Source organism: Mauremys reevesii, linkage group 5 (genome assembly GCF_016161935.1).
Source record: "Mauremys reevesii isolate NIE-2019 linkage group 5, ASM1616193v1, whole genome shotgun sequence".
Classification (NCBI taxonomy): domain Eukaryota; kingdom Metazoa; phylum Chordata; order Testudines; family Geoemydidae; genus Mauremys; species Mauremys reevesii.
This window is the reverse complement of record NC_052627.1, coordinates 124,457,003-124,481,856: the sequence shown is the minus strand read 5'-3', so window position 1 is coordinate 124,481,856 and position 24,854 is coordinate 124,457,003. Positions and strand designations below refer to the sequence as shown.

The 24,854-nt window shown below is 46.1% G+C and overlaps 1 protein-coding gene across 2 annotated transcripts in view; it reads right to left on the bottom strand.

Moving 5' to 3' along the window:
* The window catches only part of ATOH8 (atonal bHLH transcription factor 8), a 35,830-nt gene extending 16,144 nt beyond the window's left edge, over positions 1–19,686 (bottom strand). For both annotated transcript variants that reach the window (XM_039542679.1, XM_039542677.1), the window contains exons 1-2: positions 18,770–19,686; positions 2,007–2,198 (exon numbers count right to left, since the gene is read on the bottom strand). In XM_039542679.1, the coding sequence (XP_039398613.1) occupies positions 2,007–2,198; positions 18,770–19,348 (771 nt within the window). In that variant the 5' untranslated portion in view covers positions 19,349–19,686. The remainder of the gene's footprint in view (positions 1–2,006; positions 2,199–18,769) is intronic.
* Between the last annotated feature and the right edge of the window lie 5,168 nt (positions 19,687–24,854).

Sequence of the window (24,854 nt, the reverse complement as noted above, 5' to 3'; positions counted from 1 at the left end):
CCCAGCTGGGACCCCTAAACAAAAACGTTGTGTTTGTAAGACTCAGAAATAGAAACTGATCAGTCTGGTATCAATGTGTAGAAGACAAAGCCCCCCCTTCTATTTCTGAGCAGGCATTTGGGAGGGCTGGGCTTGCATTTCTTTGGGAATTTGAGGGTTAGGAAGATTTTGTTTTGTGACGTGATTATTGTTGCTGAGTAGTGGTTGTATGTGAGGGGAGGAATGTGCTGATGTCCGGTGAGAGTTTCTGCAAATGGGAGAGATCTTCCTTTATGTTCCAGTGAAACCGAAAGAATAAACAGCATAAATGTCAGGATTTAGATATTTAGTTGTTTATTAAAGACCAGTCCAAACCTAAACCACAGCTCAGAACACCCGTGAATCTGGAGCAGTTTGAAATCTGGAACTTTTATGTCTTTGGTTTCCATAATCTTGGACAATGGTTCTCAAACTATTGGAGATCCATCATCCAAAAAACTGGTCTGCCATCCACCATCTCCTGATCCTTTGCAGCTTGGTGGGGCGCTGAGTTTGGGGCAAGTGAGGCACTGGTTCTGGGCTGTGCTTCTCTTCTCTCGCCCCACCACCCACACCAGCCATCAGCGCCATTTGAAAAGGCTGTGAAGCTGACTGTCCTGTCCTCTGCCACGACTCAGAGCTATGCAGGAGAGGGGGCGAGTAAGGGAAGGGACTGCTGATCTGTGGGGCCGAAGGGGATGGAGCAGGGGCAGGGTGACAACAGGAGGCACAGAGAGATAGAGAACTGGTCTCTTTCTGCCCCTGCCATAGGTCCTTCTCACCATGAAATTACACCATTTTTTTTCTTAACCTGTGGGATAAGACCATCTAGGTGATCCATTGCAACCCACCCCACTGGTTAAGAAACAATGACGTAAAGTGTTAGCAATATATGTAAGGAATGTCTCAGTTGACTCTGTCCTCTGGACCGTTCAGTGTGTCTCAGCCTGATTTCTGTCGGTATTTTAAACAGGAACCATCTTAGAGCATGGGATTTGTCTTTTGGTGTATGTCTTGTATGGAACAGAGTACAAAGGTGTGCTAAGTCATAAATATTAATCATGTCAGCTAAAGGAAGAGGCCAGGAGAGTGCAATTCTGTTTTATTTATAAATTGGGTTTCTGAAAAAAATATTTGTTGGGAAAAAATGAGGAAACCTTTCTGAATAAGAGGTAAATCTTACAACTGAAGGTGGTGAATACTGCTCAGCTTAGCTGTCCATTCATCCATTAAAGTCCTGCTGATTTATTATCCTGCATGACAACTGGGTACAGAATGCGGAGGGAAGTTCAATTCAAGTTTACAAAACTCTTTTTGTCGTAAAACTCTGAACAAAGACATCAATCACTCTTTTAATTTACCCATGTCACTTTCCAAGAGGAAAACTGGCAGAATGCTCAGTTTCCTCTTTAACGCGGCTTGATGATGATTTCCCCTAATTGGTTCAATGTTAAGTAACCTGAAGGAATGCAATGTGTAATTAGATTTAGTGTTGTTTCCCCAAGATACCCATATGTTCTTCAGGTCAGACATCTCGCTAATGTGTTTATATGTACAGTGTCTCCATTAGCTACTTCTTTTTTATTTTGTTGTCAGACGATTTTTTTTTGAGATAAGCGTTAGATTAAACAAAACAGAAAACACAGCTGAGTGATTGTGTTTTATGATCTACAAAAGGCGACCCAAGGCTGGTTTGTTTTAACAAATAACAGCCACAAGACAATGCTAATAGGATCGTGGTCATGCTAAAGTGTGTTGGACAAGTAGCGAGAGGAAGAGCTTGGCCCAGAGAATAGGAAGGATGGAAAAGTTTTTGATTAGAGAGGAATGTGGTTGTTACAAGATCACACAGATCGGGGGCAGAGGGGGCAAAGAAAACCAAAAAATGGGGAAAGAATAAGGAATAAAAATAAGGAAATGTTCAAAGGATGGAGAGAGAAGGAAACCACCTTGGATTATTTGTGTTATTTTGTTCTCTTGAAACATACCTTCCTTTTTTTAGATCTCCCTTCTGCCTGCAAGGTCCTAGTGCACTGCTCCACGCATTCTGAGAAGCTCATGTTACTGTGGTCAGCGCTGTAATCCATGTCAGCTAGTCTGGCCAGGGAAAGGATATAGTTACAGGCTATTCTCAAAATGGCCAGTTTGGACAACTTTTGACCATAAGAATAGCAGGGAACCTAGAAAGGGTAACAGGAAAAAAAAAATTAGGCCAGACAAACAAAATATCTGTGCTTGAAGGCATGACAAAACAATTGTAGGTTATTTATTTAGCAGTTGTTTAACATAAATAGGAGTTTGACTGATAAAAGGCCATATGGTGCCATCAGTTTTTTTTAAAGAGAACTCCCCTGCTGATCTCCATGGGAATGAAACCAGTGTGAGATGTCTTGATTTCAGCAGGGGCAGTTCTGCTTAAAATCTGATGGCAGGATATGGCCTGGACTGTTTACTCTAATTAGGTTTTGTGCTCAGTTGCCTGGCTGGTTTCATTTGGATACTGCAACCTTTGTGCCAGATTCTGATCCCCTCACTCACACTGAGTAGCACCTTACTCCACAAGCAGCCACGCTGACCTAAGTGGGACTCCTCGTAGAGTACCGTACTATAGTGCGAGCGAGTGAGGGTATCCGAATCTGGCCCCTTGAGCTTTGACAACAACAATCAGCACTTACAGCAGACGTAGATGCAAAAATACCGCATCGTTGCTGAGTAGAACCTTGAGACAGTAATTCTCGCTCAGGTAATCCACACGCCATAAATCTGATGAAAGACCCAGCAGTCTCACCCCATTTCTCAGCCAAGATTTAACAGCAGAGGGCTGTGGTGAGGTCTTATATTACGAATAACTTAAGACTTTCACAGGACATACTCCTGAATGTTTTCTAGTATAATATAAAGTACCTGAATAATAAAAACTAATAACTAATAATAATAAATTAATAAAAATAACTGGCACTTGTATAAATAAATAAATTACAATAGCCTTGATTTATTTAAAATCATGGTCTTTCACAACTCTTAAATACATGCTTATCTTTAAGACATGAGTAGCCCCACCGTATTCAGGTCCAATTTTAAAGAGAACTCTCCCAGCTGAAGTCAATGGTATTACTCTTGTGCTTTGCTGGACTGGAGCCTTACTCACCAATTTACAGAACTGCCAGTGGGCCTTGCACTCAGTGAAAATCAGTGAGATTCTTCTGCATACAGAAAATTGGACTCTTAGGCCTGGTATACACTACAGAGTTAAGTTGATGTAAGGAAGCTTATGTCAACCTAATTATGTCAGTGCACACTCTACAGCTTTGCTCCCGCCGATGTAAGTGCCCTACTACACCAACATCATAACTCCACCTCCACGAGAGGCGTAGCGCTAATGTCGGTGTGGCTACGGCAATGCAGCATCCGTGTAGATACTGCATTACTTAGATCAGCTATTGGCTGTCACCCCAGGGCAGGTGGGAGGGCTCTAAGGGACCAGGGAGCCAAGGCAGGGGGCAGCTGGGCTCCCGGCGGGCAACAGCGAACAGAGCCCCCACAATGCCTCTCTTAAGTCGGTGGAAGCACTCCTGGTGAGGATATACACCACCGACAGAAGAAGTGCAGTGTCGACATGAACCACCACAGTAATTACTGTGGTGGTTGCAAGTTGACCTAACATAGGTTGACTTAAGTTTGTATTGTAGACATGCCCTGAGTTATTTACCTGAAACCCATCCCTGTATGCTAGTTACCCAGGCTGTCTGTCTTTCTGTCAATCTAAGATTTTATACTATACCCATCACTGGAATACCTGAACTCTTCTGTAGTGTCTGACTGCCCAGCAGAGTCCCTTTCACCCTGATCCTGGGGGTGTTAGAAAATTGGGGAAGCTTCCTTTGTGCTTTTGCCCTTCTCATCCATGTCTCTCCCCCCAGGTTGTCTCCAGGTCCGTGAGCAGATAATGCAGAGCATACAACCAATACTCTGAACCAAATTCATCCCTGGTGTAAAGCTATTGATTTTAATGAAGGGATTACATAGGCCCTCCATGTCCAACGTGTTTGCCAAACACATAGTCTCTCGGCTTGTAGGATGTGGGTTTGTATGATGAGACATCAAGGAGTATCTTGCACTTCTCCAGAAACAAGCCAACAATCTTCACAGGATTTTCCTCAAATTTTTAAAATGTATAGCACCGTATTGGTAATACTGGGGATGTAGGGAACCTGCTCTTCTCTCTCTCTTTGGAAAACCCATCTTCCACTTGGTGGCATTCTCACAGCACATGAATCAAGGACCCACTCTAATGTTTACTAAGTAACAGAACCTCCTCCTGTGTTCTGTTGTATTGGTGTGCTGGGGAGAAGTCGCCTTCCTTTATGCCAAAAGCAAGCCAGGATCACTCTATAGGAGCACTCAAAACATTCTCATGTAAGAGTCATGTTAAGCATCGTCCATAATGCTCCACAGTAAATCAGTGGCCTGGCTACAAATGGAACACAAGACTTCTATTGGCACTTAGGCCTGGGCTACACTAGCGAGGGGGGGGGGGGTGTCGAACTAAGATACGCAACTTCGGCTACGCTATTCGCATAGCTGAAGTCGAAGTATCTTAGTTCGACTTAACTGACCATCCTCACGGTGGCGTGTCGAGGTGGAGTACAGGTGTCGATTCGGGGATTGATTTATTGCATCTAGACGAGATGTGATAAATCGATCCCCGATACATCGAATACTACCTGCCGATCCGGCGGGTAGTATAGACATACCCTTAGTCTAGTGTTCTCTCCACTAGCCCACAATTTCTCTCAACAGCCTGTTTACTTGGCTTTCAAGAGCTCCCTGCCTACTCTCAATCCTTTGTTGACACTTGCCGCTACTCACTGTGCTTCACTTCCAGTAGCACCTGGCCTACAACTCCACAATGGACTTTTTTCTTGTTAAAGGAGAATCCATCGCAGTGACAAAAACAAAATATCTGTTATCATTGGAAGGATATGATGGGGCCAATGAAAATCTCAGATCAAACAGAAGTCACAGCTGATGATCAAAGCAATATGGAGAGCAAAATGGAAAGTTTCAATGAAAAGAGGGAACGATTTCAAAGTTAGAGCAAGAAAGTTAAATCAAGTGGAAATAAAATGGACCATGAAATACTTGAGCCTGATGCACACATGTCCGCCAGTTACAAAACAAAAACTGGAGGAAAATACCTTGTCCCTCCTTTGCTTCCCCTCCCCCTCTCTTTTGTTAAGGTTTCTTTTTTTTTAAAAAAAAGAACAAATTATTTTGTGAACCATGTTTGTTACAAAGTTCAAGAAAGATCCCGTGTTAAAATCCTAGAGAAAATCATCAGCTGGGATTAGAAGACACTTTTTTTTCCCATACAATGTGACAAGGTATAAATTGGAGCAGCCCTGAGAGAAGGGTTTATTCAAGAGTGTGCACACCCGGAGAATTTCAGCTTTTCAGAGAGGATCAGAGAGCAGGATGGCAGGTGCACTACAGGAACACAGTCAGATCTGGGTTTTCTCTCTAGTTACAGTGTTAGAATAGCTGTTTCCGAGGAGCACTTCCCATCTTGACTCAGATTTAATGGGGGAATTATAAAGAGGCTTGTGTGTTAATTATGAATAGATCTGAGACACAAAGTTCAGACCTGGATCCAAACATTCCCCAAAGAGGGGGAGTTCAGACTGGGGTTTTGGTATTCGCCCATCTGTAAGAAAAAGCCAGAAGTGGGCTGACAGGCAAATAGGTGTTGCAAGCCCTGGCTATGCACATGTGGTGGGGAAGGACTCTTTCAAGAGCAGGTTTAAGTGTCAAGAACTGGTTCTCTATTAGAGTATTTAGAGATTTACAGCCTGATTCTGCTCTCACACTGGTGTAACACCAGTATTGGTGTCAGTGATACACTGATTTACACAGGCATGACTGAGAGCAGAAGCAAGCTTCTAATTTACTCTTTTAAAGAAAGCAAACCTTTTCTTGCAGCCACACCACCCCTGGCTCATCAGATCTCAGAAGCTAAGCAGGATCACGTTTAGCTAGTGCTTGAATGGGGGACGTACAAAGATTTAGGATGAACATAAGAACAGCCATACTGGATCAGATCACTGGTCCATCTAGCTCATTATCCTGTCTTCTGACAGTGGCCAGTACCAAATGCTTCAGAGGGAATGAACAGAACAGGGCAATTTATTGTCCCCTATTGTCCAGTCCCAGCTTCTGGCAGTCAGAGACTTAGGAACACCCAGATCATGGGGTTCTGTCTCTGATCATGTTGGCTAAGAGCCATTGATGGAACTCAAGTATCAGAGGGGTAGCCGTGTTAGTCTGGATCTGTAAAAGCAGCAAAGAGTCCTGTGGCACCTTATAAACTAACAGAAGTTTTGGAGCATGAGCTTTCGTGGATGCATCCGACGAAGTGGGTATTCACCCACGAAAGCTCATACTCCAAAACTTCTGTTAGTCTATAAGGTGCCACAGGACTCTTTGCTGCTTTTATTGATGGAACTATCCTTCATGAACTTATCTATTTTTTTTAACCCAGTTATACTTTTAGCCTTCACAGCATCCAATGACAGGGAGTTCCACAGGTTGACTGTGCAATGTGTGAAGAAGTACTTCCTTATGTTTGTTATAAACCTACTGCCTATTAATTTCATTGGGTGACCCCTGGTTCTTGTGTTATGTGAAGAGGTAAATAAGACTTCCCTATTCACTTTCTCCACACCATTCATGATTTCATAGACCACTAGCATGTCTCTCCTTAGTCATCTCTTTTCTAAGCTGAACAGTCCCAATCTTCTTAATCTCACCTCATACTGAAGCTGTTCCATACCCCTAATCATTTTTGTTGTCCTTCTCTGTACCTTTTCCAATTCTAATATATCTTTTTGAGATGGGGTGACCACAACTGCACGCAGTATTCAAGGTGTGGGTGTATCATGGATTTATATAGTGGCATTATGATACTTTCTGTCTGTCTCTCCTTTTCTTAATGGTTCCTAACATTCTGTTAGGTTTTTTGACTGCTGCTGCCCATTGAGCAGATGTTTTCAGAGAACTATCCATTCACTATGGGTGAGTTTACTCATACATGCATGGGCAGGGGGATTTCTAAATTTCAGACTATGACAGACACTTAATTAGAATGTTCCCTTCATCTCTCTTCCCCCTGCTGCTTCCCAGCTAGTAGCACAGCCTCCAATTTTACATATAGAGGAGTTAGGAAGGAAGATTTCTCTAATATGAAATATGCTGTTGTCTGCCAGAAAGGCAAGGAAATTGGCACTACTCTGTATTTATCTATGTTAAGAAGACACTGGGCTGGTATCCCAATGGCAGCTGAAGTTTGGGCCCCGGGACTAATTAGTTAATGTTTGTAAAGTTTGTTGGAGTCCACAAGGGCTAAGTACTATGATTGTTTCCTTGTTCCCCAGACAGGCACAGGCTGGAAGCAATGCAGAGAGCACACTGTAGAAAATGTACTGTAGGGAATAACTCTGCATTGGCAGGAGGATGGATGGGATCTGATGTAACAGGTCTGTTCCATCTCTATGATTCAGAGGCAATGCTTTTAGAACCCAAAGATGCTCCATTTAAAGCCAATGGGAAGTTTGCCATTGGCTTCACGGGATTAGGACCAGGCCCTCAGCCAGCTCTGTGCTCTCTTGTGTCCTATCCCACTAAAGAAATAAAGTATGTAAGATGCATCCCATCCCCATCACTGGAGGGAAAGATGCTGTGACATCAGGCCACTGAGAGTGGTGTGGAGCAAAGTAAGGGGAAGTCTACACAGCTAAAGCTACACACGGGCTACCCTACCTGAGCTAGCTTGAATCCAGCTAGCATGGGTAACAATAGCTGTGAAGAAAACACAGAACAGGCTAACGAGCTGAGTGTGTACCCCGGGTCTGGGACGGGCTTGTTCTATCTGCGCAGCACTGTATTCACTGGCATTGTTACCCACCCTAACTGGACTCAAGTTAGCTGGGGTAGGCTAGCTTGTACACAGCTTTCGCTATCGACTTACCCTAAGTGGGGAAAGCGGTGGGTACAGGATCCATTAACAGCTCCCTCAATTAGTAGGACAATAGATATAATCACAGTAACTGGCCAGATCCTCAGCTGGAGTAAATTAGAGGCACTCCATTGACTTGGATGGAGTTATGCCAATTTATATCAGCTGAGGATCTGGCCCAATATTTCCCTTCCGTTATCAAAAGAACATGTTCATTTTTGTACAAATACATTATGAGCTCATACAAATAAGCACTATGTCTCTCATTCCACTCTCTCTTTTCACTGGTGTAAATCAAGGAGCAACTCTAGCAAAATCAGTGGAGTTGCACCACTGTAATGCTGCATAAGTGAGAGAAGAATCAGGCCCTGGATTGAGCTGATCCTGCTCTGTTGCACTGCTGTAAGTCTGGACTAACTTCACTGCCTTGCGTGGACTTGCTCTGGATTTACATAAGCGTAAATGAAAGCAGAATTTTGTAGAGTTGATAAGGCAACATTAGGCAGCAAAATGTACATGCTTCCAATACATTATAAAGCAAGACCTCCTGACAGCAAACTGCCTCTACAGTGTGCCATAATAAACTGTTGAATTTGCCTATCTTTTAATTCCTCTGGTTTATTTTTGTGCTGGGAGTTAAAATATTTTAGAGCCCCACTGGGAAGGTAGTTGGCTGGCTTCTCGATGAGTCCTTTTAGAACCCGCAGTGTAACTTAACTGTCTCATTGTTTGTGTTGAGCAATATGCCAAAAAAATTTCCAGAAGGTTCACATGAATGTCTAATGCTTAATAGCACGGGCTTTATTATATCACTCCTTCCAACCTGAGATGAGTTAGTGTTTCCACAAGGGTTCCGCGACCTCACTGGGGTACTGGCAGGATAGGGGAGTGAAGAGGACTGGTTTTAAGCTCCCACCCAAGCCCATTGCTGGGTGGGTGGGGCGAACTGTTTGCTGGATTTACTCCTAGAAGAAGCTTCCCTACTGGCTCTCTCTGTTGCATAATTTCCCTAGGACTTGGAGAAAGGCAGCAGCATGCCTGGGACAGCAAAAGTGACAGCTCACCACCGTGACAAGTTTAAGAACATGTCCAAAACATCATCACATGTTCCCAAATTGTTATTTAAAGGAACAAGTTATTTGAAAAGGGCTGAGGATGAGCGTGTTTGGTTTTGTCCGATAGCAGGTGCAGGTGGGTGAGTGTGTGCGTGTCATGAAATGGATGTGTAAATAAACAAGAACTAGCACAAGCCACTGATTTTTTGTTTTGGTTTGTTTGTTTTAATTGTCTGGATATGGATTTTTTTTTACTGTTACATTATCTGCCCTGATTGCCCCAAGTGCGCCTGGGATCCCAGACCATGATTTGTTTGTATTACAGCAGTACCTTGGAGCCCCTGGCAAGGAGCTGTGTCCCATTGTGCTAGGTACTGTGTAGGGCTGGTGAAGAATGCATGTGCACAGGGTTCACATATTCTAGATAATCTGGTGGTACCTTCTGGACTTAAACTCTGTGATTCTATGAGCAAGGATATCTCCAGTGCTGCAGCCCTCCCACTGCCCTGTAAGAGCTTTCCCATAGCTAGATATGCCTTATGCATGTCCAGGTGATTTACAGCTACAAGATGGCAGGCAATGCTATATAGTGCATAGGATTATTCCTACGTAGCAGAAAACCCTGATGTTTATTTCAAGTAGGGGACTGGGCCCTACTGGTGTGTCTACACTGCAGCTGCAAGGCGTGCCACCCAGCCTGGGTAGACAGACTCACTCTAGCTCAGCTCAAGCTAAAAATAGCGATGTGGATGTTGTGGCACCAGGAGCAGCTCCAGTGAGCCATCTGAGCTTGGACCCAGGGGGCCAAATTCAGCTCAGGAGTAAGTGATTAAGCATCACTGAAGTGGCATCTGTTTACGCCAGGGCCAAATTTGGTCCCCCTGATCCTTCTGACTCATCTGCCAAATCTAGATTATTGTTCTGCTTCTCTGTGAGCATCTCTGCTGCTGCTCTGGCCAATGTCCCCAGGTGTCTGTCAACAGAGTGCCTCCTGGAAAACAGCTTCTCAGGCAGTGCTGGCTGCCACGTGAGAAAACTCTACCATCTCACTGAGGAGCAGGGACCTGCTTCCCTGTGCCTCCCTCTGCATATGAACGCTGCTTTCCAAGTTATGCTGGGGGCAGAATTAGATAGGACTGGGGTGATAACACTAACATTATTGATGAATCAAGCTGTGGCCAACACACAAATTGGTCAAGGCACAAAGCACACACAAGATGTGAATGAAGGTGCTGACAATAACAGTATTGGTGATTCGGTGGTTACGCACTGTCCCACCTCACTGCCACCGTAGTTGCTGAAGAGGATAATTTGAGAGCAGACTAGGGTCAAGCAGGGACTGGGGGATGGATCCAATACCCACTGATGTCAATAGGAGTCTTTCCTCTGATTTCAGTGGGAGTTGGATCAAGGCCTAGGGGAGAGGAAAGGGTAACTGACTGTGTCTACATCAGAAAGAGACAATACATATTGTCAGTCACAGGATTTTGTATCAGGTGACAAAGCCAAGCAGACATCAAGCAATAACAGGCACAAGGCTGTGTTCTTTGTGTAACATTTTTCATTAGTTTGGGGAGGTGTGTTGGAGTTTTCTCTGTTTTCTTTACTTTCTTCTCCCTTGTTCTGTTGCCCAGCCTTGTGTTATCTGTCTAATTTAGATTGTGTGTTGTTCATGGCAGGGGCCTTGTCATCTCCCTTAGCTGTAAAGCACCATATACCCCCATGGCACTGGAAATCATAATAGTGTAACTCGGAAATGGTTTAAACCGTTACCGGGCCAGATTAATGTTGCAAAGTGCCAGTGCCATGCACAATGGAAATGCTACACCTGGAGAGCTCTGTTGGGGGATGCGCCTTGAAGGCAGGGATCCTCCCTTGAGGGCACATTCAGTTCTCACCGAAGTCAGTGGGAGTCTCTCTGCTGACAGCATTGGAGCCAGAACAAACCCTGTCAGGCCGGCTCCAACCCACAGTAAAGTCAACGGGAGACTTTTCAATGACAGCCGGATCAGGGCCTCAATCTGCTTCTGGTGACACACTGTAAGGGTACGTCCATACTACCCGCCCGGGTCGGCGGGTAGCGATCGACTTCTTGGAGTTCGATATATCGCGTTTCATCTAGACGCGATATATCGAACTCCGAACGCGCTCCCGTCGACTCCGGAACTCCACCACCGTGAACGGCGGTGGCGGAGTCGACGGGGGAGCCGCGGACTTCGTTCCCGCGCCGTCAAGATGGGTAAGTAGTTCGAACTAAGGTAGTTCGAGTTCAGCTACGCTATTCGCGTAGCTGAACTTGCGTACCTTAGTTTGAACCCCCCCCCCCCCCAGTGTAGACCAGGCCTAAGTGACCATCAGTGGGTTGAAGAGCTTAGTCCTGTGGAAGTGGGATATCTTTTACACTCATTCAACTACCAGTGAATAGCAGCCAAGGGAGGGACATGGACACCAGGAGACAGCAATGAAGGAATGCGAAAGGGCAACAAATTCAGCTCCCAGTAGCATAAAAAGCTGTGAAAACCGTGAGTAAAACATCCCTGGGACACACATCAGACTGGCGCATGCTGAAGAGAAAGAAAGGAGTACAAATGTGGTGGTGGAAAGGTTTAGAAAAATGCTGACCTAGTTGAAGGGGAAGAATGAATTTGTGGAAACATCTGCTCCCAGCACAGTGACTCCAACTCACTGGGGCTCCATGGACCATATTTTTGAGGAGGCGAACATCAAAGGTTTGAGAGGCGAACATCAAAAAGCTGCATATGTGCCAATGTGAGCAGCTCTCCTGATCAGACAGAGAGATGCAGGCCTCCCCTCCTATCAGTGGAAATCTTGCTGCCATTTGAGTATTCTCAGCTCTTAAACTGGCTGTTCTAGAATTCAGCACCAGTGGGATGCAGATGAATGATATGGTGGAAGACTCTGCCACTTATTCTGGCACAGGCACCTCTTGCTGCAAAACTGAATTTGTAAACTGAAATGGAGACACTGCTGCATTGTTGCTGGTTACTGAGCTAGCTTTCACCATGTCTCCGGATCCTAGCCCAAATAGTGGAGTGTTTGAAAACATGCTGGCATGAATGTTTCATTCATTTTGATACCATCATTCTGCCTCATTTGAACATGGTTTGGCCTGTTCTGATCTCACTCTTACATTATTGTAAACCTCAAGTATCTTCACTGAAGCCACTGGCATTTCGCCAGCATAAGTGAACTCAGAATGAGGTGAGATGGAACTTTGTTCTCATTAACAGAGCACTGGAGGCATGTCTTCTCCCTCCATTGCATCTGGGTTTCTGAAAGACAGTGGCCACCAGGAATGGCAGGGGGTGCAAAAGAGTCTATGGAAACAGAGCCTTGTCATGTCACATGCTCAGATACCATGGTGATGGGCACAGTATAAGAACCGGAATAGACTAGAATACAAAATGGCCACACTGACATCACTAGGACAGGCAATGGAAGCCGAACGTTTTTCAGGCTGGTGAGCTGTGCGTTAATGAGGGAAACACCATGGCCCTATATTTGAGGGTCTGTAGCAGGAGTGGCCAAACTTACTGACCTTCCAAGCCGCATACAATAATCTTCAGAGTTTGAGAGCTGCAAGACATGCACAATCTGCCCCATGGAGCAGCACCTGCCCTGATACCCGCATGTGAGTCTAAAGCCCCTCTCTGCAGGGCAGAAGCCCCTCGTCCCACCACAGGGCAGAAGCCTCAAGCTCCCCTTCCATCCCCCCCCGTCTGGTAGGCGAAGAATGGGAAGGGGGTTGGGGAGGCTCCGTAAACCACATTTTAACTGTAAAAGAGCCACATGCGGCTCATGAGCCACAGTTTGGCCACGCCTGGTCTACAGGTTGTAGCCCCTCCCCTCTCTGCCGCCTGTGAGACGAGGCAGCAGCAGCGAGAAAAACGAGCAAAAGCATTTGCACTATTTTAAAGTGTTTCAGTGCATGCAGATAGTGAGGCCCTTTTCTCATTATCCCAGCATGGAGCAGGAACTACCCTGTTGATCCCAATAGTTTTTTGTATTAGTGGGAAGATGTTGCTCTGAGGAAAGAGCCACAGATATCAGGGAATAACTTTTCCAGTAGCCAGTACCGAGAAGTCACTTGTGGAAATCTCTAGGGAAAGAAACTGCTATTCGCTTGTGTACCACTCCATTAATGCTCTGACAGCATTGTCGTCTTAGCAGCTAGATACTACAGAGTGGCTAGGCAGTCTGGTGCCAAGGTACTATAGTGATGGATGCATTAGAAATGCAGGGAGAGAGAAATTCATGCTACTGGTGGCATAGATACAAACAGAAGGGACCCAGTGCAGTGCAGCAATAACCAACTGCTGCTCTAATTTTAAAAAGCGGAGTTGCTTTCCAGAATACACAACTGCCCTTCTAACTCCCATCTCGGAGGAGAAGTCTGAACAGGGGAGCAGAGTGGGGATAGCTACGTACTTAACAACATGCCTGGATTACTCTCTCCGTCTGCAAAACAACTGTGGTTGATTCTTCACCCCGTCAAGCAAAAAAACAGCCTTACTGCCATCTGGATAGCTAGCAAATACAGCTGAAACGTGTGTGCCATATGTGCACAGCTGTATAGTGTACATATGCCGCTGTGATCCATCTGCCCAGCATGCTGCATGCCAGTTGCTTGACTTAGGGTGGGCTGGGAAGGAGGATTCAGGAACAGGATGGAAAGAGAGAACATATTGCAGAGAAGCAATTTTTCTTCTCACTTCACAGGATTGAGCCCCATGCGGCTTAGTAGCTATGGGCCCAATCCTGCAGCCTCTGCTTACGTGAGCACTCTAGCTGAGGCTGGTACAGTGTCTTATATGAGATAAGGCTGCGGGATCAGGCCCTGTAGCCCCAAACCATTACCTCATAGTCGAATGGACTGAAACTCTGGTGAGCAAAGTCTATTTAAATCCATTTCACCACAAGCACAATCTGAACGTATGGCTCTGTTGCATTTGCTTTCCAGCCCTCACCTCCCAGTTGCTGGTGTACAACGTGACACTTCTGCTTTGATTTCAGAGCTCCTGTTCCCTTCCCAAAGAAGGAGCGTAGGAAACAGAATCAGCAATGGTGACTCTCTTCTGCGCCACTTGCCACCCAGCCTATGGCGAGGTATCGGTTTCAGTGCTTCAGGGAAAGAATCCCAGCTGCTTAAGAGATCGCTGCGTGATGACAAGGAAGGAATGGAGGAATAACTTAACAAATAAACTGAGGTCTGTGTGTAACCTTCTCCTAGTGGGCAGAGTATGGGGATTACCTCCTGTACAGCATGCCGGGGGCGGGCATTAAGGCTTCACTTAGTTGAGATCTGCCAGTTTAATCTCTACAAATGAATCTCTGTATAATCCCTATCTGAGCTCTTTGCCCAGGAATGCAAGAAATGTCAGGCAGTTCCTTACCTATGGATGCCTATATCATGCCACAATGGAAGCACATTAAACTTGCTCTGTCCTATATACAGCTGTTCAGTATAAAACTGATCACCACAGTTACTGAAGGTAATAGGTAATAATTGGAGATATACTAATCTCCTAGAACTGGAAGGGACCTTGAAAGGTCATCAAGTCCAGCCCCCTGCCTTCACTAGCAGGACCAATTTTTGCCCCAGATCCCTAAGTGGCCCCCTCAAGGATTGAGGGGGCCTGGGTTTAGCAGGCCAATGCCTGCTACCTGGGTTTAGCAGGCCTGGGTTTAGCAGGCCAATGCTCAAACCACTGAGCTATCCTCCCGTTTGAAAGCTGAGTTCAGGGCATAGGAGTGGGAAGGGGGTTACTCAACTCTGTCAGATTTTTTCAGATATACAGTGTGGGCCTATCTTCAGCTGCTGTCAACTCCACTGAATTCAGCATGCTACGGAAGAAGTATCTGCTATAATTTTCCAGGTCTATCTGAATGACTCCCGGAAGGCCTTGCCATTTCGCATCAGATTTGATACGGGTGATGCAAATTGGAAGGCAGTGCTCTGCACATGGGCAGAACGGTTGCTCATCCATTGGGTCTTCCCCCTTGTCACATATAGTGCCAAGCACATTGTTGGCGGTTAACGAAAAACAAATCAAAACATCACTAAATGATGATCCATTGACCTACTCTCCTTCCCCGCCTCGAATTGCCAAGAAAACCTGCCAGTGCTTTTCTTAAGGGAAAACAACCCTCGTCTGGGGAATGAAGTTGTCTCTCCACAGCCCAGGCACCAGCCTGTTCAGAGTGCTTCAGCACTCACCTGAGGGCAGTGGCTTTGGGGGTGAGCGGAGAGCTCAGGCTGCCCTCCATGCTCACTTGCTCCTTGTACTCTCAGCTGAATCCAGGGCTGAAATAATTTATGGAGATGAGGCCAAACCCAGGAGCTTAAGGATTTTGCATGAAACGCCCAGTTCCCAGAAGAGTCATGCCTCAGTGTGCTGCTTGCTTGGCTTGTGCTTGTGCTTGAGGTCAGCAAGGATGCAGACTGTCCAATGAGTTGGGAAATTAATGCCACTTTCCATTGTGGTTTTTTTTTTGTTTGTTACCTGGATGTCTGTCCATTGAGAACTGGACTGAGACAGCCACATGCATGGCACACAGGTCACCGAATAGCCATAATGAGGCAGCAGTTTTTGAAAACAAAAAATATATCAAGTGTCTAGTTTAAACTTACAAAAGGCTTAGTTTTGCAAGACTCCCTCTTACAATGTGTATTCACAGGGCCTAGCACAGTGAGGCCACAATCTTAACTGAAGCTTTCTGCTGCCTCCACAATATCATTAATAATATCATCTTAACACAGGGACAAATCAGTGACTTTACACTGAAAAACTGCCCCATGATGAGCCTAATCGTGTTCCACTGGGGACAATGGCACAATTTCTGTTTGCTTCAATGGGATTAGCAATGGTCCCTGTGTGTTCACAAAGTGGATAAGGCGGCAGGGGGAAATTAACCAATCACTCTGGGATAGGCAGCCACCCACCCTTAAAATCAAAATCATCCTTCAGAAGCTTTTCAGGCAGCAAAGCTAGAAACTTCACAAGATATTCTTTAAAGAGAGAGCACAAAGTAACCATGTACAGAAAAACTGGGCCTGATCCTGAAGCTCTCTCTCAGGTGACCCAATAGAACAGCTCACATGAGTAAAGGCTGCAAGATGGAGCCCAAAGGGTCTGATTCAGGAAACCATGCAAGTCTCACTGACACTAATGGGCCTGTTCATGTAAGTATGGGCTGCAGGACCAAGCTGAAAGGACCTTCTGGGAAATGTGACTGTTCAGCACCTTGCAGGATCAGACCCTTGCTGTGACATGGGAACCTTATGTGACCCTGCCTGCTGTATCCTTCATATCCTTGGAATGCTCTTACTGGCAAAGGAACAAAAGCTGGCCAAGCATGGGGAACTGTTTTTTAATGGCTCTCTGCTTTTGCCAGGTAGGCCACTATAATGGAAAACAATTTAATTAGTCAACTAAGGGAAAGACTAAGCACTGAAAAGTGCTATTTTGGGGCTCACAAAATGTGATGGGTCAGAACCTCCCACTTCATTGCACTCCTGGGATTGGTATTGAGAACAGCTCAGCACTCATTGCAGGCTCCAGTCCCATCTCTCTCTCCTCTTTCTTTCACAGGACGTGTCTACTCAGCTCATTTTGCCAGGTCTGGAGGTCATGTTATAACCCTCTTGGGTCTTTCTTGCTGGTGCAGACAGGACCAAATGATGTTCTAACTTTTATAGCCCTGATCTCTACAGGCACTAAACTACCTTAGCGTTTCTGTAGACACATCCCAACCTACCAAGGGTGCTGCGAGAATAAATTAATTAATGACTGTGGAACTCTTTGGAAGAGGATGTTGTGAAGGCCAAGACTAAAAAAGAACAAGGTAAGTTCATGGAGGATAGGTCCATCAGTGGCTATTAGCCAGGATGGGAAGGGATGCTGTCCCTAGCCTCTGTTTGTCAGAAGCTAGGAATGGGAGACAGGAGATGAATCACATGACGAGTCCCTGTTCTGTTCATTCACTCTGGGACACCTGGCATTGGTCACTGTTGGAAGACAGGATATTGGGCTAGATGGATCTTGGGTCTGACCCAGTATGTACTGGGAGCTACTCAGATACTGTGGTGATGAAAACCCTACAACTAACTAACTAACATGAAAGGCTTCACTTTTGCAAGGTACATAAGCATGTGGACCTATTCAAGGGCTTAGAGTTAGGCACCCGTGAACCTTGCTGAATGGGCCCAGCGTCACCAGACGGGTGGCTAGATGTGTTTTCTTCACACTAAGCTGCTTCACCCAACACCATGTTCAGAAGGTGACCATGTCGCAGCGACATTGTCCTGAGCATTATTTAACATTTCAGACATTCTCTTCTGTGCTTGGAAAAAGTTTCTATTTCCCATTCAGGCAGGATGATGAGGATTTTATATGTTTTTTTAAAAGAAAGCTTGTTCTTCACATTGGCTTAAAGGGTACCTTGAAGATGGGTCATGTAGAATGATGAACTAGGCTGAGGATGTCAAAGAGGCCTCAAAAGTCAATGGGAGTTGATTTCCTTTACTCCCTTGTGTCTCTTTGAAAATTCCCAGCCCAACTCTTCCAGGTAAACAGCAAGAGTGAGGTGAGCTATTGTGTCATAAGGTGGGATTTAGGCTTCATCATGGTTCACAACTTTGGAAAACAGTTTGCTACAGCTCTCTCCCCCACCCCCTGCCTAGTATGAATAAGCTGCCCATATAAAAAGCCAGTGTGATTTGGGGGGGGAGGTTTTTAAGAGTCAATTTTCAATCTCTCTCTCTCTCCTTAGCTGCTCTAACGTTTAAAAAGAAGTTTTGATAACCACTGACCAGCCTGGTGAGCACGATTAATGGCTCTTGCACTCTGCCCTTATCCCTCACTCCACTAAATCAGGCTGTATTTGTATTGTAATAATAACCCATGGAGCAAACGCAGGCAACCCCAAATAAAGCTGAGTTTCAGAGCTTGTTCAACACACAGAAAAAGTAAACTATTGCTGGGAAAATATGAGTAAGATGAGGCATAGTCAATAGGCCAATGGGCTTGATTTAGGAAGATATCGTTTATCCCCAGCATGAAACTCTTTTGATGAGAGGAATGCTGCATCCATGAGCAGTTTTTGGTGCTGAAAAAACGCAGTGTTAGATCCAAAGTTTTAAACTGTCCAGTAATTTGCTTTATAACCCCCATTCTGTGCAGAGTTAATACCCTATATTCTCTCAAACTACCCCCTCGACTCCCCTCCTAATCTCATTAGGAATTAAAACAAAAACTCTTGCGCACAAAAAGTTTAGCGACCTTTTGGACGAAGTTAAGTGTGACAAAGGTCACTGAAAGCGCCCCCCCCCCCCGCGCGGCATGCCCCCGCCGCAGGGCTCAGGGTATCTCCCGCAATCCGATGCTGATGTATTAGCATTTCCCTGCCAGGCAAACATCTTTAAAAAGACAAGCGGAGAGGCGCACCCCGACAGCCCCCACGACACCCAGCACAGCTTCAGGGAAGAGGACGAAACAGCACGGGGGGAGGGGAGAGGGGGGTTCACTCTCCTCTCCTTTGAAGTCAAACTTCTTTGGTGGGAGGGGGGCGCCCTGCCGCGGAGATGGGCCGGGCAGGAGGGCGCCTGCCGGGTGGGATGGCCGGGCCGGGCCGGGCAGAGCGGAGGGGGCACGCGGGCGGGTACCTGCTTTCGCAGCGCCTCGAAGGCGGCGCTGATGGTGTGCACGCGGGTTCTCTCCCGGGCGTTCGCCAGCAGCCGCCGGGTCTGCTGGATGGCTTTGATCTCCGAGGCCACGCCGGCCGGCTCCCCCGGCCGTTTCCTAGGCGATGCGGCGGGCTCGGGCGCGCTGCTGTAAGCTCCGTAGGCGCTTTCCAGCGGGCGCTGCGGCGGCGGCAGCGGCGGGCACAGGACCAGCCTGGACGGCAGGCGCTGCTCGCCCCCCGGGCACGGCGGGAGCCCGTTCAGAGCGGCCGGGGGCTGGGCGGCGAGTCCTGCCGCCGGGAAGGCGCCTTTCCGCATGTCCAGCGCCCCGGCGGCGCTGCCCTGCAGGAGCGGCGGGGCCCCCTGGGAGCTGCCCGCCCCGCTCGCGGGCGCCGGGCTCGCCGCCCGCCGCCCGCCGCCGACTCCCAGCGCCACTTTGAAACTTTTGTAGCCGTTCGCCGGCGGCTCTTTGTGCTTCCGCTTCAGCTTCTTGAGGCCGCCGAGCTCCTTCACGCACAGGCTTTGCCACGGCTCCTCGTCCAGGAGCTGCATGTTTCTCATGCTGGGAGCCTGTCAGTGAGTGCCTGCCTCTCTCTCTCGCTCAGGTCTCTGCCTCCCCCAGCAGACATGCACCCCCCTCCCCCGCCTGCGCTGCAGCTGGGTTAGCACGCGGCGCGGCACAGGCAGGGCGGCGGTGGGCTCTCCCCGGGAGCAGTCAGAGTGTCAGCTGCAGTCCCGGCCGCATTGGCCGCATTGCTGGGGAGTGCACGCTGCGCTCCATCTGTGTTTGTTTAGCCTCAGTTTACACAGAAGCCCCTGTGAGCGAGATCAGTCAGCGCGCCGCCTGCGACAAGCTGACTGCTTCGCACAGCCCGGAGACTTTCCAGCCTTGCAAGCCCACAGATGAGCTTTAAAGAAACAGGAAGCATTCCCCGCCCCCCCCCCCAACAGCTGTGCTGCCAATCTCCTTTGTCCGTCCCCCCCCCCCCACTTGCTGTTTTATAATAGTCTGTTTCTTCCCGACACACAGGCAGAGACAAACTCCCACCCCTAATAGAGACACATACTTGCTAAGAGCGATTCACGATGTGCTTTTTTTTACATGGAACAGCCCCCCCCCCCATGTCTTCCTCAATTAATGGTGAGATGCCTGGTTTCCTGCAGTCCTTTTCTCCTTCCCTTCCCCACTGCTCAGGGGGCTATTTATTTATTTTTATTTGCTAGCTGAAGAGGGTTGTCTTGGTTCTAGGTCCCGCCTAACGCTGCTAGCAGCCTCATTGATCATTCACATACAAGGGGAAGAAACTGATCTATAGGGTATGAGGAGAACTCTGGCTGGGGAGGTGCTTAACTTGACACATTCTTCTTAATTATGCCAGCAGGAGTTATTCGACCTGGGGGAGTGAGAGCCAAGGCAGCCCTATGATTTAGCAAAGATCTCTCTGAGACAGGCTAGGCATTTCTGTCTTCTTACTCCTCAGATCTCTCCTGCTGCTGCTGCTTTGGTACTGAGTTTAACTCTGCTTTTAAGCTGCTTCTTCTGCAAAGACCATTTTTTATTTTTACAGGACAAAACCGAGGAAGCCTTGGCGAGTGAGTTACTTATTGATGATGATTATTTATTAGTACCCCGGTGGTAGGCACGGTACAAACACATGGTAAGAGACAGCCCCTGAAGACCATACAGCCCAGACAAGCTAAAGGAAGGGTGTTTCCCTCAAACAGAGGTGTGTGGTGAAGAGACTTGCCCAACGTCACATCAGTGACAAAGCTGGGAATAAAAACCAAGGGTAACCTCTTCAGAAACGTTTAAAATACTTAGCATAATTACCATTTTCGCAAGTTGACTTAGACACTTGGGAGCTTAAGTCTACACTGCAATTAAAAACATACAGCTGAGCCATGCCAGCAGACTGGGACTCCCCAGGCTCGGGCTAAGGGGCTGTTTAATTATGGTGTGGCCATTTGGGCTCTGGCTGGCACTCAGGCTCTAGGACCCTGCATGGGGGGAGGGTCCCAGCCCAAATGTCTGCATCGCAAACAGCCCCTTAACCCAAGCCCCGCGAGTCCACGGCAACTGGCACGGGCCAGCCACGGGCGTCTAATGACAGTGTAGACATACCCATTGGAAGTCAATGGCTTCTATGCCACTTAGGTGTTTCTGAAAATTACCCCTGATGTCTTGACACCCAGTCCAATGTCCTGCCCACTAAACCACACTGTCTGTCTCCTCTATTAAAACACAAGACCCAGGAGTCAAAAGAACTAGGTCCTGTTCCCACCTTGGCCATTGTCTTGCTGGGAAAATTGCTTTAATTCTCAGTGCCTCAAATTCCCTATGCAGATAGGAAACTTCTCTATCCCATGCAGAGTTCTGAAAATTAAGTGATGCCTTTAAAGTGCTTTGAGAGCCTCAGATGGAACATACAAAGTATTATTACTAATTAATAATAGGTAATGTAACATAATACTTGTAATTTTCTCCCTATTTTTGACTTCTGGTTCCTATTTCTTTTAAAGATGAAGGCTGATGTAGGAATTTTCTGTAGGCATGGCTTCCCCCAAATTCCCCCAGTGTGTGTGGGGGGGCGGTTCTGACGGGTTCGGTCACAGAGATCCCCTGGGACTGTCACCTGATGTGCTGAAATTATCTCTGAGCCCGTTTTCCCTGCCAGCTTGGGACTTCCAGAACCCTGTCTTGTTGAGCCAGACATGCTAGCCTGCTGCAACACAGACCCACGGTCTGGTCCTCGCCCCAAAAGCTGCAGACTTAACTGAAAACAGCTCAGCAGATTACCTGTCTCCAGCACCCAGACACCCCGTTCTCAATGGGATCCAAACCCCAAATAAATCCATTTTACTCTGTATAAAGCTTATACAGGGTAAATTCTATAACACTGATAGAGAGATATGCACAGCTATTTGCTCTCCCAGATATTAATTACTTACTCTGAGTTTATTAATAAACAAAAGTGATTTTATTAAGTATAAAAAATAGGATTTAAGTGGTTTCAAGTAATAACAGACAGAACAATGTAAGTCACCAAGGAAAATAAGGCAAAAAATGGAAGTCTAAGCCTAATACATTAAGAAACTGATTGCACATAATATCTCACCCTCAGAGATGTTCCAATAAGCTTCATTCACAGACTAGACTCCTTCCTAGTCTGGGCCCAATCCTTTCCCCGGTACAATCTTTGTTAGATCCAGCAGACATCTCAGGTGGTAAGCAGGAGTTTTTCTCATGACCGGCAGCCCCTTTTGTCCTGCTCCATCCTCTTTTATAGCTTTGGAACAAGGCGGGAATCTTTTGTCTCTCTGGGTCCCCACCCCTCCTTCTAAATGGAAAAGTACCAGATTTAAGATGGCTTTCATTATTAGTTGACATGGTCACATGTCACTGTAAGACCCCTAGTCTCCATTCTTTCTGGGTTGGCCCACACATACACAGGAAGGCTTGCTGGTAAATAAACCATTTACAACCAATTGTCCTAGTCAATGGGAGCCATCAAGATGGTAAACCACCATGAATGGCCCACACTTTGCAGAATTACAATAGGACCTCAGAGTTATACTTCATATTTCTAGCTTCAGATACAAGAATGGTACATGCATACAAATAGGAGGAATATATTCAGTAGGTTATAACCTTTGTTATGATATCTTACAAGAGACCTTTTTGCAAAAAGCATATTCCAGTTACATCATACTCACACTCATAAGCATATTTCCATAAAACATATGGAGTGCAACATCACGGGGGGGAGGGGCGAGCTCACCAGCAATTCTCCGCATGCTCTACCTTAAAAGTTACCCTATTGATTCTCCCAAGAAGTCTATCTTTCAGTGGCGGTGTAACACCAAGTTTTTTGTGGTCAGATTCCATGCACTTTTCACAAAAGTAGAGGAGTAAATCTGCCTACCTAATTCCCACTGCTGTTACAACTGGACTGAGTGGACCATTTTCTCTGTGGGTATAAATTAGCACATCTCCATTAAAATCAGTGGTGCTGTTCCAGTTTACACCAGCAGAGAACTTGGCCTTGTATTCTTCTTTGCTCATTGCCCTAACTGAAGTGTATTGGTTCTGTGTAATGTTAAATAGCCGTTCCTCCCATTTGAGAGGTGGCTAGATTGCAGACAGCTTCTAAGAAGAAACATAAACCTAAACATTCCAAATTATATAATGTTGTGTCAAACTGTTTCCCTCTGTGCTCTAGTATTATTATTTGTATCACAGGTGTGCTGTGGGGCCAGAATCAGGCTTCCATTGTGCAAGGGGCTGTACATACCTGTAATAACAAGAACGTCTTTGTCCCATATGTAACTCAATGTTCACTGTGTGCTACATGTCCCCATCTGAGCCTGATCCCCAGAGGATACAACTGTGACAGCTGCCAGCTAAGGGACTTAGGCCATGTATATGCACAAATTTGCAGTGGTTTACTTAAATCAGTTTAGCTCAATTGGTATGATTAAACCAGTGCAAGCCCCTGTGTGGACACTCTTATTTTAGTTTGCGTGGCTTATTTCTCTTTAGCTTAAACATGAAATAAGCCTAGTTTAAACCAAAATAAGAGTGTCCACAAAGCCTTCTGCATTGGCTTAACTAAATTAGTTTAAAATTACGCCTTAAATTAAACTGATGCAACTCTGCCTGTCCTTTAGCTCAAGCAGTAGCTGTTAAAACTCCAAACCCTGAGATATTGGTGATAAATCTGATGATGATTTTATCTTTGCATGTAACAAAAAATAGATGGAGAAATCACAGTGCCTATAGAAGAGGAGGGGCGTATAACAGATAATATAACCCTTTGTCTGTTGGTCATTTAACGTCAGGCTTGTCTACATATAGAGTTGCACTATTTTAATTTAAAGTGTGATTCTAAATGCATATTGTTAAGCTGGTGCAAAAGACTGTAGAAACTTTTATTTCAGTTTTAGCCTGGTTTATGTCAATTTAGTTAAAGTAATTAGGAATCAACTTAGCTAAACGGAAATAAGCCACTCCTAATATCCACCCAATTTTGGCTGAGTTAGAAGCCTCTGTTAATTGTTTTGTGCACATTCTTAGTAGAAGTTTATTAGAATTTGGCAGCTAAACTCTCTGAAGATTCCATCTGTACTGAGCATGCTTCAGCTCAGGGCTGCAGGAGCCAAGCAGGACTGTTCCTGTAATTCCTCCTCCTGACGGCTAAGTGTTGCCTCAATTCTGGGCCAGGCACTGAAAGCAGGGAGGTTAAGGCCTGTGCTAGCAGCGCTCCTCCTGCTGGCGCCCAGACAGTGTGGAGGAGAAGGAGGAACAGCCTCACTTGAATGCAGAGTGAAGACAGGCTGGGAATGAGGTGGGAGAGGAAGACCGGCTGGTGGAACAGGAGCAGGGAAGCTAGGCTGGTGGAGATAGGAATAGATGGTGGCAGGGGCTGGTGCTGATAGGAGTCAGGGAGATAGTAACAGAGGGGAAAGGTAGCAAAATGTACACACTGGAGGTGGACATTCTGGGGGACAGGGACAGAATATCTATGGCCAGGTCTTTAAAGGTATCTAACGATGCAGACAGGTACCTAATGGAGTTTTCAAAAGTGCCCAACTCTCCTACGTGCTTTTGAAAATCCTAGTAGGTGTGTACTGCATCTTTTAAAATCTGCTAGTCTGGCTCTTGAAAAATCTGGCCTTTAGTATGTAAACATGTAATGAAAGACTGTACCATAAATGCAAATGCGCCAGGGAGCCAAATTAAAGTTGTACAGACAACCCTAATTTCCTATCTTTTGAATGTTTGACTTTGCAACCTTAATGTTCTGTTAACATAGTTCTTTTTGGCGTGTAATTATTATTTAGCATGATTAAAACAAACACTTTAAGCTGGTTAAAAAGAATGTTATCTCCTTTTAGTAAGTGGTACACACTCACTATAAGACGTGCTTCCACCCCCAGAATATCTGGGGAAGCTCCTCATTTACTCATACAGGTCTAGTCTGCTATTAATACTTATTGCCTCACATTTCACTCCCTCTTGCCCCTCTCTGCTCTACTAACTTTTATGTTTTTCTCTTGGGGTCTAATC